Source organism: Falco peregrinus, chromosome 6, assembly GCF_023634155.1.
Source record: "Falco peregrinus isolate bFalPer1 chromosome 6, bFalPer1.pri, whole genome shotgun sequence".
Classification (NCBI taxonomy): domain Eukaryota; kingdom Metazoa; phylum Chordata; class Aves; order Falconiformes; family Falconidae; genus Falco; species Falco peregrinus.
In genome coordinates, this window is record NC_073726.1 from 20,239,287 (window position 1) to 20,254,934 (window position 15,648).

Here is a 15,648-nt window from a genome sequence, read left to right on the forward strand (position 1 = left end):
TATAGCTGCAGTAGTTAGTAAATATAAGTTTAAATCATCAAAACTGCAGTGTAACCAGAAATGCTTAGAACTTTGAAATTTCAGCTGGATAATGAAAAAGAAGTAATGAACTTACTGTCCCTTGTTTGAACTTACTGAGCCAGCATGCTATGACGCTATAGAGCTTGACAGAACTTGGCTGGACAGAGGTATTAAATGGGTTGGGCTAGTAATAGTGTTGCTTGTTTCCTTTTTTGCTAGCTATTGCTGCTGGCTGGTTTTGATATTAAGTGCAGCAGCAGCACCTAGGTTTGTGCAAGTTATTAGTCTCCTTTGCATCATCTTTTGAACTGTCACTAGTACTAAGTAATACAGTGAGAAGAGCCCTTCCCTGAAGTGTAAAGTATATTATGAGAAATAGTTAAAATTCCAGGCTTCTCAAACAGAAATTTTTAGGAACTACAAACCTCTTGGTAAATATTCATGTTAAGTCAAGCACATACTTTTCACTGCAAATATATTCTCTCTGTAATATGCTTAGGCCATTCTCAGTGCAGAATCCCACCAGGAAGGTCTTGGGGAGACTTGGCAGGATCACAGAATGGAATTGGATGTATTTTCCATTTTATGTGCCACTCTGCTTTTGGACACATGAAGATCTTTAAAGTACCAGTCCTCCTTACTCTGCACACTAAAATCTCTAATTGAAATTAGAATTGGGAGCCTAGCAATGGAGTTCCAAACCTTCTTTAAATAAGAAAGATAATGCTAATTAATTTGTTGTTTTTTATAAAATACTTTATTAAGAATAATAAGAGTAAACAAGGTTACAAAAATACCAACTTTATTAACTAATGAAGAGGCCGTTAATTACAGAAGATTTTTAATACAAGTTATAACCACAGTGTTCCCTTTTCATTAGGCATTCAGGTAGTTGAATTTAGTAGGAGCATTATTTTTCCCACATAAATATGAAAAAATACTCTTATCATACACTGAATTCCACAGGCAGCTCCCTGAAGTTAGATCCCATGCAAGGAAACACGATACGTAAATGCCCAAGTGTATGTTTAAAAAGGAACACTGTAAAATTTTAGGGTGAAAAGCCATGTTAGTTCCTGCCAGCAGCCCCAACATTTATAAAACAATAATATACCAGTGCACATGAGGGAGGAAGAAAATAATTGATAAAGAAACAAGGCTAAACAACCAATGCAATAGGTTTCATACAGTTTCCATGGGGGTCAACGAGTTTACAACCAGCCTTCCAGAAGGGTGGCGATAAAGCCTCACCTCCTGTTGCAGTTGTCTTGGAGTTGAGAATCTATGTGCTTTTCAGTGTACAAGCATGTATGTAGTTCAGTGCACAGCCATAGGGAAAAGCACTGAGCAACTTTCAGCCCCCGCTCTTTTGACAATCACATTCACTGATTTCAAGGGACATTTTGCCTGAGTAGATTTTGACCCTCAGAGATATATTTGGACCTTCATCTGAAAAGCTCTAACTCAAGTGAGTAGCTCTGTCAAGTATATTGGCATTACCTGCAGCAAGAGTTTGCAGAACGCCTCAGAGAATTTTAATCTTAAACTAGAGAAAAAGATTTCAGCAGTAGCAGCAAAAATCTAGACCAGTACATTCCCAATGAGAGCTACAGTTTCTCTGAGGGTCATGAGGTTTATAAAAGAAAAAGAGATAGAGGGACAAAACTTTTTTTTAAGGGAAATTTGTTTTCATTAATGAAAGGAGGAAGTGTCAGCTAGTTCCAATGCCCAAAGAAAATCAGTAATTAAGTCAAACTAACTTCAGTAGCACAAAATCAGCTCTTAGGTTTTAATTCCAAACTTTTATATCCAGTTACAACACTTTTCAGAGACCAAGGATTAGTTACAGCAAGGAAAATGAAGGTGAAATTCAATGGACTTTTAAGAATGTCCTTAGATAAGAATTTAAGTTCTGTACCCTTCAATTCTAATATGAATAAAATCACATCTACAAAGTAAAGTCCAGATCCTACTGAAGTTAGTTAGAGGCTTTCCAGCAATTTAGATGGGCACTAGTTTATGTTCTCTTGTTATTACAGAGACAAAAATATTAGAGCAGTGAAAAAATATCTATAGAGTGTCCTTTCTTAAGAGAATCCTGTAGTTATAACAGTTGCCTGGTACGGTACCATTGGTACCAACAAGAAATATTCACAGGAATAAATGAAGTACAAATTCATTACCACATATCATTATTCTTCTCTTCCCTTGCTCTTCAGAGTCTCGCATGCCCTCCATACTGAGATAGGGAGGGCAAGGGCACCTGATAAGCAAGTGCATACAAACATGTTAAGTTCTGGAGCATCAACTCTGTACAATTTATTTTACTGAGGCGCTGCCCAGAACAAACAGGTAAAAATCCTTACACGTTGTCTAACAAAAAACAGTATTTTTATCATATATATATATATATATATGTGTATATATATATATAAAAATCACAGTCTTCTGCACAGCAGAAGCTTTTAACTAAAATATTTTAGGATTTGATTTTTTTTAGATAAGACATAACAAAATGCCTGCAAATATAATACAGTAAGCACGTAACAATTCTTAGAATACAAAGAGTGAACATGGAATTACATGTTTTATCCACATTCTACTTGTGACTGAAAACAAAACTCACTTGGAGTTTTTTAAAAGTCTTTCTTAAAAAGTTAATCCTTTCAGTAAGATATGGTCAGTATATACTTAGTAAGAATACACTCTTCACATACATGGCAATAATTAACTGTAAATACAACAGGCTAAATCCTGCCCTCTTTAGGCCTGGTAAGTAAGAGAGCTCAAAAGGAGCATGAAGCCTTCAGAGGCAGCCAGAATAGGTTGAGACAGACTATCTGTGTAGCATCCACAGCCTCAGTTCTGCTGTACAGAGAAGTTGCATCCTGTCCAAAGAGACTATTTACATCAGGAGGGGTTTCAGAAGCTCTGCTTGCTGGAAGACGTCTTCCTATGTGCCAGTAGAATCTGCTGGATGCTTGAAACAAATCTCACCAAGCCAAGCCACTTAAGCATGGCCTGAAACACATCCCAGTTCACCAGGATATGTAAGCATATTTGAGTCCCACTGAAGTCAAGTGCACTGCTGAGGAAAATAATTTGGCGAGTCAGCATGAGGGCTGCCTCCCAAGACAGCTCCCCTGAAGTGGTTACTTTCTGCCAGGGCAGAATTCAACCCTGCGTCTTCTGAATGAAATGTCCTTTTATATGTCTACACCATGGTGTCAGCTTAGTGGCTATGCAGTTAGATATGATATGCATAACATACAGTTTGCTACTGGAAACATTTACAATTATGTAGTCACAAGTAAAGTAACAGTAACTTATGCAATTACAGGTACAGTAGTAATACTAATAATTGGATATATGTTGTATCAATTTTTCAGAAATTACAGGGTAATTGGTGCCACCTCTAACAACATATTTGTATAATACTCCCAGCCATACAACTAAATGCCTAAAGGAGAACAAGCGCTTGTCATAGATGCTGATTATTTGCTCCCTTTTCCAGTCAACATAAAGGAAAAATGATGGTTCTAAATACAAGTAAGAAACACAAGCTATTAAACTATTGGTGATGTTTTCCATATTGCATACAAGATCATATAAATCTTTGCAATAATTTTACTACCCTGAAAGGAATTATACAAAAGATATAATTTTGTCTAAATCTAGGTAAGGTTTTATCAAAGATCTGAAGTCTCTGAAAGACTATTAATGTATAACTTACTTTTCCCAGTATTAAGTCTCTCAGCCAGGTGCCAGATTCACCTATTCTTTTTCCTGCTGTAAATACAGAGTTTCATGAAATAACTAGAACCAACTGAACTTTGAACACTTCTCTTTTGAGAAAGATTTGGACATATTTGATTGAAATTTCTTTTAAATGCCAAAGTCTGACAGGAACTCATTAGGATTAATTTTTCAAACTGCATGAAATACTCTCTTCAGCATTGTAAATTCACAGATATTTCTGGATCTAACTTCAAACAAATGATTGATAGTTTGCTAACCAACCCACTTCTGTGTCTCTTCCCTCATCCGAAAGGGTTTTTGAGATATCCGAAAGGGTTTTTGAGATATCCGTTAGGGGACCACATATATCCTGAAGGAATCAAGTACAGAACTAGTATATAAGCACTGTGTAAAAGGAATTGATATTGAATTTGATGAGAAATCTGCTTATGACAGACTTGTCAGAGTCCATCAATAATTAAAATATTAATTTCTAAAGAGATTATTTTAAATGAAATATTGAAATCTTTGACCTCTATAAGGGGGGGAAGAGAACTATAATCACATGTGCTGTCCTTAACAGATGCATATTTCTCTCAGTTGGTCTTTCATCTTATATGAAGAGAAATATATGGCTCACAGAAAGAATTAGATGTATTAAATAAAACCGCAATTTTTTTCTCCTTCTAAGATAATCTGAAGAGCAGCATTAAAGAGGTCATATGATTTATTTCTATAAAACCATTTATCATCCAGTAATAATATCTTCGCAAAATTGTTTACCCATTCAAGTATCTTCAGGAGATATGTCACCATACTTGCATATACTGTAAGTCACTCCAACAATTATAAAACAACACTGGTAGACAAAAACACCAAAAAACACCCATAAATATTAAAAGAAATTCAACAAATGTGACTATCAAGTAGTAAAAAAACTGTTGATCTTTACATTACACATTAATTCCATGGTGTCCAAAATTTTTCTTTGAGTGGAAGTTGATGAGTTTTTCAGGGTTTTCTGTAGGTCATCATAATCTTGTGTATCCACCGGGAATAATATGAGACCCGTACAAAAATTCCAGGACGATTTCGAATGGCACATCCACGGCCAGGAACAATGACACCAACTACTATCTTGAGCCTGTTTTGTTCGCAAACCAAGGGACCCCCATAATCTCTCTAGAAAAAAATAAAGAGCGTCACTTCTCAAAATGCTTGAAGACACAGCTCCCACCTGTCTCTCACCAACTGGTTTCTTTAGTGGATGACCTAGCTTAATGAACAGGCAATAGTTATTCTTGCCATAGAACAAAACCCAACTTCCAATATGTTTTTCACAACCTGAATTTACGAGAACTAATGGCACGTTGGCCTTTGACCTTTGGTTGCTTTCCTGGCAAACTAAACCCTGCGATCCATCTTTAGATGTAATTCTAGTGATTTCACTACCAGATCTTACTCTCCTTTTTCAGCTACCTGCGAGCATAACATTTTTCAATGTGCATGTAAACCAGATGAGCTGAAAGTGTGTTGACTCATAAACATCTCTGTTATAATAACAGGCTTTGCATCAGACTGATGACAGAGCCAGATTAATATCTCTCTGTCATTCAATCATCTTGCAAGGCCCCAGGATGAGAATCTATTGGTCACAAATAGGCAGGTGTGTGTGGGGAATCCCAATCATAATAAAGGGTAATATTTTGTAGACACAATTTTCAGACATAACTTGTTACTCTTTTTCATTATTCTGAGTGAAGGAGACATCTATGCACTAGTATATATATTTGGTGAAAATTTGGAGTATGGCCGACTCAGATCAGGGTCTTGTTTAGCACTAAAGTACATTCAGTTTAAATTAGATTGAAACAGTAATTTAGATAGATTCACACAGATTTGGCACTTGGACGTAAATGCTGGGGGTTTTACCCAGGTAAAACTTATACTGAACCTGGCAAACTAGATGTGAAACTAGACAGTAAATGTTCATATCAGATAATGAGACACTGTTTCAAAAAATAAAAGCTGACAATTAGCATTATATTTTCTCTGGATCACCAGAGAAATAACAATGCTTGACCTTTATTTGGTTTGGGGTTTTTGTTCTGAGTGGCTGCAGATTAGTTCCCACTTGAACAATGAACTATGTCAGTACCATCAGAGCAGCTCAAAAAACACATTCAGGAGCGAAGTTTCACCTGCCAATCTGATTTTGTTTCTCTGCCTGTTCTCTGCTGAGGAAAGAAGCTTCAAAGGGGAACTCAGGGAGCAGGAAACCATGCAGTGATTAAGACTGATTGCTAATATTAATTCAGTCCATTTCTTCTTGCAGAGGAAAACAAAGTGCAGGATTCCCAGCAGACTTCCATGCAGATGTTTCATTTGTAAGCCTCAACACATCTAAGAGCTCATTTATGATTAAATATTTTATTTCAAGAAAATATTTTGCAATAACAAAATAATCCTGTGGAATATTAATAATAAATGGAAAAGGCCTCAGCCTGATGAAGACTTCATTTCCCCATGGTTAGGTAGTACTCTTGGGTAGGGAAATTTTCACTACTTGGTTAACATTGGCATAAAGAAATCATTTTTTCTACTCCAGGTATTTAATGCATAATAATGTTCACAACTATCCTCCTTCTAGACATCACCTCATCTCATCAGGTAGATTTTCCATACAAAAAATTATATCTTCCTGTAATAAATGATTTACAGAATTTCTCCTCAGATATCTTTTCTCCATCGTCAAAATTAGCCCCAAGCAAAACAAATGTATGAAACTATAGTTTCATTGAAGCAGTTCTTCTGTCCTCACTAACATGTTGCTCAGGCCTGATTAGAGATATCAAATGGTTCAGCCTTCTGACTAACACTGAACCTCAGTATGTTTTTGGATTTTTCTCTTTCCTTCATAACTTTATCAACTCTGTTGAGCAGTCTTTTTTGTATTTTGCATGCAAATTTACACCTAAGTAGTTAAATTTGCTCCAGCCTTTGCTTTCTACTCAAAATAAACTGCTGTTGTTAGCACACAGTCCACTTTAACCCTTATCATACAGAACAAAAATTTGTCCCACTCTAGCAAAATGTTTAGTCTTATGAATATATTTAACATTCATGTAAATCCCTTACTGGTGTGGTGGTATGGTGAAACTGAACTGGAGCAAAGGAACCTCTTCCTGCATTCTGGAAGAAAATAGATCACTAGAAACACAAATTGTTTTCCAATGCAAAAGACTAAAATATTTTATTATGTACATCTTCAATGCAAAGAGAATAATTATAAAAAACTCTATTATTTATTTTTTCTGGGAAAGAAATAGACAGGCTGATGGCTCCTAAGAATGAACTAAGAACTGTAATATTTACCTCACAAGGTCCAGCACCAATGGTTTCAGCCACAGCACAGATTTCTGACTCATTCACAGTGATCTTCCCTTTGAGATATTGGTTGCATTTCTCATTTCCCAAAATAAACAGGTTTGCTACCCGGAGAAGGCCATCATAGTTCATTACTAGGATTGAAAAGTGAACGAAAACATTATTTTGCTTTAGGGGAATAAAAATAATTGAAGATACAGTCTGGATAAACTTATGGCACTTCAGTTGTTGCACTTTCTCTCCAATACTCACATTTTTGTCCATCCTCACTGTTACCATGCATTTGCCTTTTGGATTTCTTATATTTGCTACAAATGAGATTTTCAAGAAATTTGTTTGGTGTGCATGTCTGTTCAGTTCTCCGACAAGATCTGGAGAAGTTTTTTGTATTAGAAGAAGGGGGTAGGGAACTGGATTTACTCTACAGTTCACCACCAGCTTGCCCTGTTACACCACAGAAATTGGAAAAGTGAGCCTGGGAATATTGTTACTCCCATTAGCAGAGCAAGGATTTTGCTCCCTGCCTTAAACATGAGTTAATGTGCAACAGTGCCTGCCATGGCCTAGGGAAGGACGTGTGACTTGAAAAACACTGTAGCAGAGCAGAGTTTTTCTCATTCTGTGCTGGCTCAGCTACACTGAATGACTTTGTGCCTGCAAGGGCAGACCCACAGCCTTGTGCAATCTCCATTCATCAGTGTGAAGGTCAGGAAGCAGGAGCCCTGTGGAGCTTACTCTTGTTCTACACGTCGAAGACAAGTCTGTACAAGCAGCAAAGATAAATAAAGGGCCTGGATCTGCCTGTTCCCTGTCCAGCCATCAAAAGAAAATGCCAGGCTTGCCCTTCACTGGCTTATTATCCTATTTTCTTGAAAAAAATGGATGTAACACTTCTTCCTTCCCTGACCAGGACGCTGTGAGCATTATAAGTAGTACATAAAATATAGTACGAAGTCCTTGGGTGACAGATTTTAAATATGTACTGTATTACATAACTCCACCACATTGGAAATTCCTTATCAGTTCTCTTAAGCTAAGCTTTCCTCTGATACTGCACCATGTTCCAGCCCAACTTCCCTGTCCCCTAGACAGCCATCCCCCCCCCCCGGAGGGTGGCTAATATGGCCATGCTGGGAACATCAAAGGCAGTCATCTGGGACAGGGCTGGTACAGATTATTTGCCACTCACAAAGAAATGCAGAGTAATGGTTACAAGGAAGAGAGCCTCAGAATTACAGTTTAGTTTCTGCTCTGCTTCCAGGGCAGTGTGAGTATGTTGCTGCTGCTTACTCAGGGTCTGTGGCAAAATGACATTTGAGCATAGTAATTATTGGAGTAATTATTGTCAACTGGCAGCTATTAACTTTATCATCAACACATAATTAGCCAGATACAGTATTTACCAGACTAAATAAATGTCTGTTCTCCCACATACTTTTATTTACTTCACACAAAAACTGTGTTTAGCAAACATTAGTAAGGTTGTAAAGTCAAGTACTCAAAAGTTAGGAAATGCCAGACATAGGGCTGCCTCTGCATCCTTAGTTCACCACATTTGTGTCTGTTAATTATGTCTTTGATTACATGATTCCATATTAGTTTTTCCACAGAGCAGCCTACTTTGGAATACAGAAAGAGACAGCTCAAGTAGATGGATCGGAATTTTTTTCAAAACGGGGTTAGAACTCTACAAACCATTTCTGCCATACTTTTTAAACATGTAGAACAATATTTTTCTCTAGTTCATTCTTTGTAATGCTTGAATCATTTTGTCTATCACTGGAACAAACAAACAAACAAACAAAAAAAGATGCACTAGCAGAAAATATTTCATATTAAATGATCTTAGATAAAATGCTCAAAGATTTACAAAATTAGAAAAAAATTTGAAACCGTATTTCATAACAAAAAGTGTTGGACAACCGTGGCATCAGGCAATACCAGCAGCCTCACCTATAATGACAAGAGGAAGTAAGCTGTCAACGTATTCATTTAGTTTTTAAAAATAGTTTCTTACATCCAGTGTATCCCCATCCATAAACACTGCAGCTGGTCTTCTCTGGAATGGTACATCCAGAAATGGGCAATCGGATTATTTCTACAAAATTTGTCAATATGGCAGGTCTGAAAAGAGAAAACAAATAATAGATGTAGTGGATTTTACTTAACATTCTAAAATGTATCTTAAAAATGACGTTAAGTCTATTATAGACCACAGCAATTAGAAACTGTGCCAATTTTTTCCTTTCTTTTCCATCTTTGAAGAATATGACGGATTTTTCTACCTTTTTTTTTTTTGCTACAGCTGTTAACTGTCAAAAGATTTCTTGAAATGCTGTCACCGCTTTTATGCTCTTTAATTGGGTTTTCATCTTAGAAATAAGTAATGATGGCATTTCATTTGAATATATAGTTTTGCTAATATGGAGAAAGTTTGAAAGCTCATATATACACAAGGATCTCAGTTACAATCTGATGCTTATTCTATAAATTAAAACAATATACTTGTCAATGTGGGTTAGTTGGTTGGTTGTTTTTTAAAAACACAAACCCAACACTAAAAAAAAAAACAACTCCCAACAAACCTAAATTCGGTAATCAGGAAAAAAAAAACCGTAGGCACAATTTTTTTCAGAAGTAACGTCTCTTTTCTTAGGAAAGAAGATGAACTTGAATTTCTGCATATATCAAGTAAAAGTTCTTTCAATTCAAAGTTTACCCCATGGAGACATCATCTGCAGTATCAGACATAGTAGAGAACTCAATTTGCAAAACTTACTCAGGAAGAGTCTCATTCGTCACTTGAAAGTTCTGAAATTCATAATATCTACTAACCTGCTAAGTTTCAGTAAGACCAAATCTGACCCTGTGGGGCCATATACCAACTGGGAGATATTCAGAATTTGTCTGTGCTTTTCCTCTCCCTTTCCTTTGATATTGTGGACTCCAAGCCAGGCTTTGTAGTCTTTCAAATCTTTGTACCTAAATGAGGCAAAGTTGGTTAGGATTTTACTGAGTGTATAATAAAATAACTCAAAAACCTCTGCTTAATATGAATATGCTAGAAGATCTTAACTAATACTCTTCACCAGAAATGGGATTATGCTGCCAACTGCTATTCCAAAATCAACATGCTCAGTTGTAAGTTTTTGGTCCGAAGCCACTACACAATTTTATCTTTAACTGTTACTAAAATCTATTTTTTTTCCTAATAGTATACAAACAATTAAATCCTTAAACAGTATGAACCTTTGAACTTTTTGAGAGTTGTCCAAGTTTTCTATTTTATTCTGTCCAGTTAAGCAGAAGCATGCGATTATTTTTATAAAGAGTCAGTTGTCTAACCATCACACTTGGAAAATATACTTCTATGTAAAAATAGCCAGAGGACTTTGAGATTGACAACAATGCTAACAGAAAATATCAAGGTCCCACAGGACTTTTATATCAGAAAAACAATGTTAAAGCCAAACAGGAGGGAAAACTGCTACATTTAAGTTGAAGAATTATTGTGTTGATAAGTTCCTGAAAATAGATGTATTTCAATATTGCAAAACTACAGGCTACTGTACCGAGAAGGGAAACACTGCCTCGCTGTTAGAACCCATTCTTCCTTTATCAAAGTACCTCCACAGATATGCTTATTCCTGGGTAGGGGGGGGAAAGAAAAATAAGGAAAAAACATTTAAAAAAAATATAATAGTATTAGTCTTTATGTAGTCAAAAAGTTTAAAGAGTACTTTCGCTCCCCATGTATTTTTGCTAGTGAAAAGTGGCTGACTGACAGCCTGTGAAAACATGTCTCTGTCCCTTTGCTCTACAGTTTCAACGCTTATAGTAACACAAGTTTGCAGAGATTTACTCCAATGTACAAAAACTAGGAGGAAAGAGAAATTCAGTTATTCTGTTCATTTAGTGGTTGCAAAGCTGAATTTGTAACAAGACGCCTAATTAAAAAAAAAAAAAAAAAAAGGCAAGCTAATTCTTTGTAATAGGAACATTCAAGCAAGTCCCCAAACTGACACCAGATGTAAACAACATTTGGTCATTATTCATGTAGGTATTAGTCAGAGCATTGACCTCAAGGTGGAGAGTTCCTATTTGATTACAAACCTTATGAGATTTCTATCCCCACATACTTCAGTTGGAAACAATCTGCAATGTATGACATCCTACATGTGATTATAGAAAACCTGAAGCATAATATATCAAGTAAAATTAAAGCAATTAAGCATGACAGTTCTTTCAAAAATAAAGATGTCTGTGGAATGCAGATTAATTAGTTTCCTTCTTTGTGCCTCCAAAATCACATTTATTTTCTGCAGCTCTTTGGAAAGTGAATCAGAATTGTCAGCAATTTGGGAAAAGCTTAAAATCTCACAATTTATAAATTCAAATCACACAAATGTTGAAAGCTTTGCAAAGAACTGCTGGAAGGAGCCCAGACTCTATATGGAGTTCAAAGACAGCAGAATAACACAGATGCTTGCCTCTTTTTTTTTTTTTTTTTTTTTTTTTTTAATTGTATTTTGATTGAGGAACAAAACATCTGAGCCAAAAGGCTGGGTTCTTCTTAAAATATAGATTGTGCCCAGTTTTATTATAAAAATGTCACAATCAGGAGTACAAATGTGTTCTTCTATGTTATGTTTACATCACTATTTATCAAAAGGAATTTACAAGATTGCATCATCTGCTTTAGAAGATTGGCTAGTACACATAGGAAGATTAAGCTTCTTACTTAAATGTGGGACAAATCCAGAGCTGATTCCATGAAATAGATGAAATTCATCCAAATATGTTTAAATATACCTGATAACAGAATCTGGATCAGATATGTAAGAAAATATGTCATTGATTAATTTAAAATTTAGAGGTGGGCCTTGGTTGCCAAATATGAGGACAAGTTTCTAAGTATCACTCAGCCTTTACCATTCAGACATGGCAATTTCATTTTGAGGTGTACAGTTAGTTTTTCGTAGAAAGTCCTGAAGTTATAAAGATACTTTTTTCAGACAACATTCTGTTTGCTTCCTTGGTAACAACAACAAACAAAACTACATTTTTATGCCCACATGGAATGTTTAAAAATATATTTTGCGGCTGGAGTATTCCAGGAATCCCGTTTTTGTAAAAGAATCTGAACTTATTTAAGCACTCATCTACTTAATGGAATTTTGTTGCACAGCACAAAATAAAGGTTCAACTACCTTAACATTAGCTATTTAACTTTTTAGGCACCCAGACTGGATGCACCTTACCTGTCTAAAAGTTCCTCAAATATCACGGCTGCTTTAAAAACAGTGCAAAGATCAACTTTTCCAGAGAGTGATTCAGCCCATGTCTCTGGTCGTTTAGTCTAGGAACAGAGTGATGTGCCTCTAGAAATGTCTTTCTGGACTATCTACTACACTTCCAGAAAGGTCTAGTTCTGATTGGATCAGATCTTATGAAATGCAAAGATTACCAGAGATGGGAAGGGCCTCTCAAATTTCTCTAACAATAAAGCAATGTAGGAAATAGGGGGTTTACCTTTTCCTTTACTCCATTTTTTCATTTAAAACCTATTTTGCAACATGGTTTAAGAAGAAATGACAAATTGTAAGCTAATGGAAATGAGCTGTACTTCAGTCTGTACCAGCAGACAAAAAAGACGTGGGTTTGGGGTTTTTTCCATGATAGAAGACGCAAGCGATGTATCTCCTGTTATACATTAATGATTCACACTTCCAGCTGATGAGTTATGAACCAGAGTAATGAATGCAGGAAACAGTAATTCCGTGTTCTGGCTTTTACACAGTAGCAAAGTAAGATCTACCATAACGTAATACACATTTCCAGCTGTATATGTTAGGGTCTTGTTTTACAGAATGAAAAAGATTTCCTTATAGATCCTGCTTAGTTTTTTAATACAGAATAAATTTTAATTGCATGCAATGATATAACAAGACAGCTAAATTTGACATGGGTATAAATTCTGAAGCCAACACTTCACAACTAAATGCACTGCTGTTAAAGTGAAAATATTGATATGAAACTTTTTTTTTTTTTTTTTTGGTAACAGTCTCTAAAATAAACAGTTGAATGCTGGATGCTAAGCCAATCTTATGAAAAGGTCTGCAGTAGCTAATCAAAAGTGCAGAATTCTATGAATGCTTTACAAGCCCATAAGTTTTTGATAATGAAATATATTTAACTGATGGAGTGAATTCTATGAAATTGCCTGATGTTACAGGAATGCCGGTGTTCTGCTTTCACATAATTTAACTGCAATTTAGAAGTATTCTCATTATGGTCAATATTTTCTACAGTTGCAAAACAAGTATCCTAATAGATGTTTTTTCTTTCTAATCAAACTGATATTTACCTGTATGTCAAACTAACCACCCATCCTTCGTTAGTTTGTGTTGGGATTCCATTTACAACTCTCAAATGTTTTGTTGAGGCACAAGGAATGACAGTATCTGAAAGCAGGTCCAGAGATCACATTTTACTAAAAACAGCGGTAGGAAACCTGTACAGTTGCACATAAGGACCACAAGAAGGTCAAAATTTATTACAGATTAACTTTCCTGCACTAATGAAATATATTTCTAGAGCATCAAAACTACTTCAGTGAACCCGGATGAGTCTATATAAATATTCAGAGAGAATATAAAATATATATATTTAAATAGATTTTTCAGAGATTTACATAGCTATAATATACATTGAAAATCATTATAATTCACCACTGGCAGACAAGACAGTGAGAATAGATAAAAAGAGTATAGTAAAGCTATTCTACATTTTCCTATTGTAAAAATATTTTTTCCCAAGCTGTATATTTTTTTTGTATCTTTAACTAATCTTTCTTTTGTTTCTCAGTTGGAAAGAAATGGGTAGTCTGAAAAGATAGAATACATGCACTGCAGAGTACATCTGCAAAATTACTTACCATCCAAGCTGGTTGTAGTAGGAGTTGTATCACCTTCACCTAGGCAGACACATGAAATAGCCATAATACAAAATTAAAATGCATCTAAAAATTGAATGGAGTAAAGATAAACAGCAAATGGCATATTGTTAATTTTAATAGTTCTTAAAGTTTTAAACTTCAATGATTTCTTTAACAGTCTGCAGAAGCACAGTTCGGTAAGGATTAACAAGAAGGCAGAATCTCATTCCAATAGAATGAAGTAAGAATTAAACATTTTGCAACAGTAGTTTCAAGCATTTTTTTTTTCCTTGTCTCAATCCTGAATACATTAGGCTATCTATCATGTTCAATTTAAATGTTCAAATAAGCAAATGCTGAAAAATTAAGTTGTGACTTTTCTATAAGCTTTCAGGAAATGTAGAAGTTGTGATTAAATCCAAGTCAGATTTAATGAAAATTTCTTATTTCCCTAAAATTTTTGAATCTTCAAAAGTCCTTTTGTATTGCTGTCAGCAAAAAATTATACTTATCAAAACCTGTCCCCCAAAATTTGGTTTGGTTCTTCCCTCTAGTCCAACTCAAAATACAGTTACAACAAAGTTGCTTAAACTTGGTTCTACATTTTTGCCATTAGTGAGGTCTGCAGAGTGACCCAGCATTATGAACTGGATGTACAGGTATAGCTACTGAGAATTTGCACAGGCAAAATTTAAAAAATCTCATCCAAGTAGATTTCCATCATCAAGCAATAAACAAATATACACATATAAAAAGATATACAGTTATATGCACAGTTAAATTTCCATGTGTATGTATACACATATACATTATGTGTATTTGTACTTATGCATGTGTGTGTGCATGTATATATATATATACATATGCACACAGAGATAGATTCATATAAGCATTGCAGTTTGAGGAGACCAGTTAAAGGCAGGAGGTAAGTACACTTGGGAACTGCCAGCATTTTTTCTGTACCGGTTGAGCTGGCTATCAGTACCTGAGTGAGATGCTAGTAGTTTAATACTAGTCCATTCAAATTACAATTGTAAAACAGACATATTCCAGCTCTGGAGTTTGATTTCAGAAATCATAACACTGACCATTGCCATATACCCTACAAATATTTCCTTAGGAATTCATAGATCCAGTTAAACTCAGAGTGAGTGAATAAAACTTATGTTTCTTCAGCCGTCGGTCTTTATCTACACTGACACAACTAACCTTTTGCACAGTTTGTTTACTCTTCACATAGATGCCAAAATATCACCTGAGACTTCAAATATCACCTCTTAGAGGTACTACAGTTCAGACTGTGAGAAAATGCAGCAGATTGCTGCTAAGAATGAATGTAACATTATCCCTAACCTCTAGAGATCACAGACATATGTTCAAAAGGTTGATTTACCATTTAAATGTTCTCCCAGTGTATTCAGCACAGCAATTTAGAAATAAGAATTGAAGAGAAAAAATTTGAACATAAATGTGAATTGCACATTTTTCGGCATAAATCTATTTTTTTCCACTGAATGATGGTTTATTACTGAATTCCCTAGGATTTTTAATTCTGTTTATTTAAG

At 35.3% G+C, this 15,648-nt stretch overlaps 1 protein-coding gene across 3 annotated transcripts in view; it reads right to left on the bottom strand.

The window, feature by feature from the left end:
- Positions 1–4,090: 4,090 nt before the first annotated feature.
- Positions 4,091–15,648, bottom strand: part of HGF (hepatocyte growth factor) — a 57,543-nt gene continuing 45,985 nt past the window's right edge. For 2 of the 3 annotated variants that reach the window (XM_027795421.2, XM_027795419.2), the window contains exons 12-18: positions 14,084–14,122; positions 13,514–13,610; positions 10,719–10,793; positions 9,982–10,128; positions 9,164–9,270; positions 7,135–7,280; positions 4,091–4,941 (exon numbers count right to left, since the gene is read on the bottom strand). In XM_027795421.2, coding sequence (XP_027651222.1) covers positions 4,771–4,941; positions 7,135–7,280; positions 9,164–9,270; positions 9,982–10,128; positions 10,719–10,793; positions 13,514–13,610; positions 14,084–14,122 — 782 coding nt within the window. In that variant the 3' untranslated portion in view covers positions 4,091–4,770. Of the gene's footprint in view, positions 4,942–7,134; positions 7,281–9,099; positions 9,271–9,981; positions 10,129–10,718; positions 10,794–13,513; positions 13,611–14,083; positions 14,123–15,648 lie in introns of those variants that run through there. The other variant, XM_027795422.2, reaches the window with a different exon arrangement.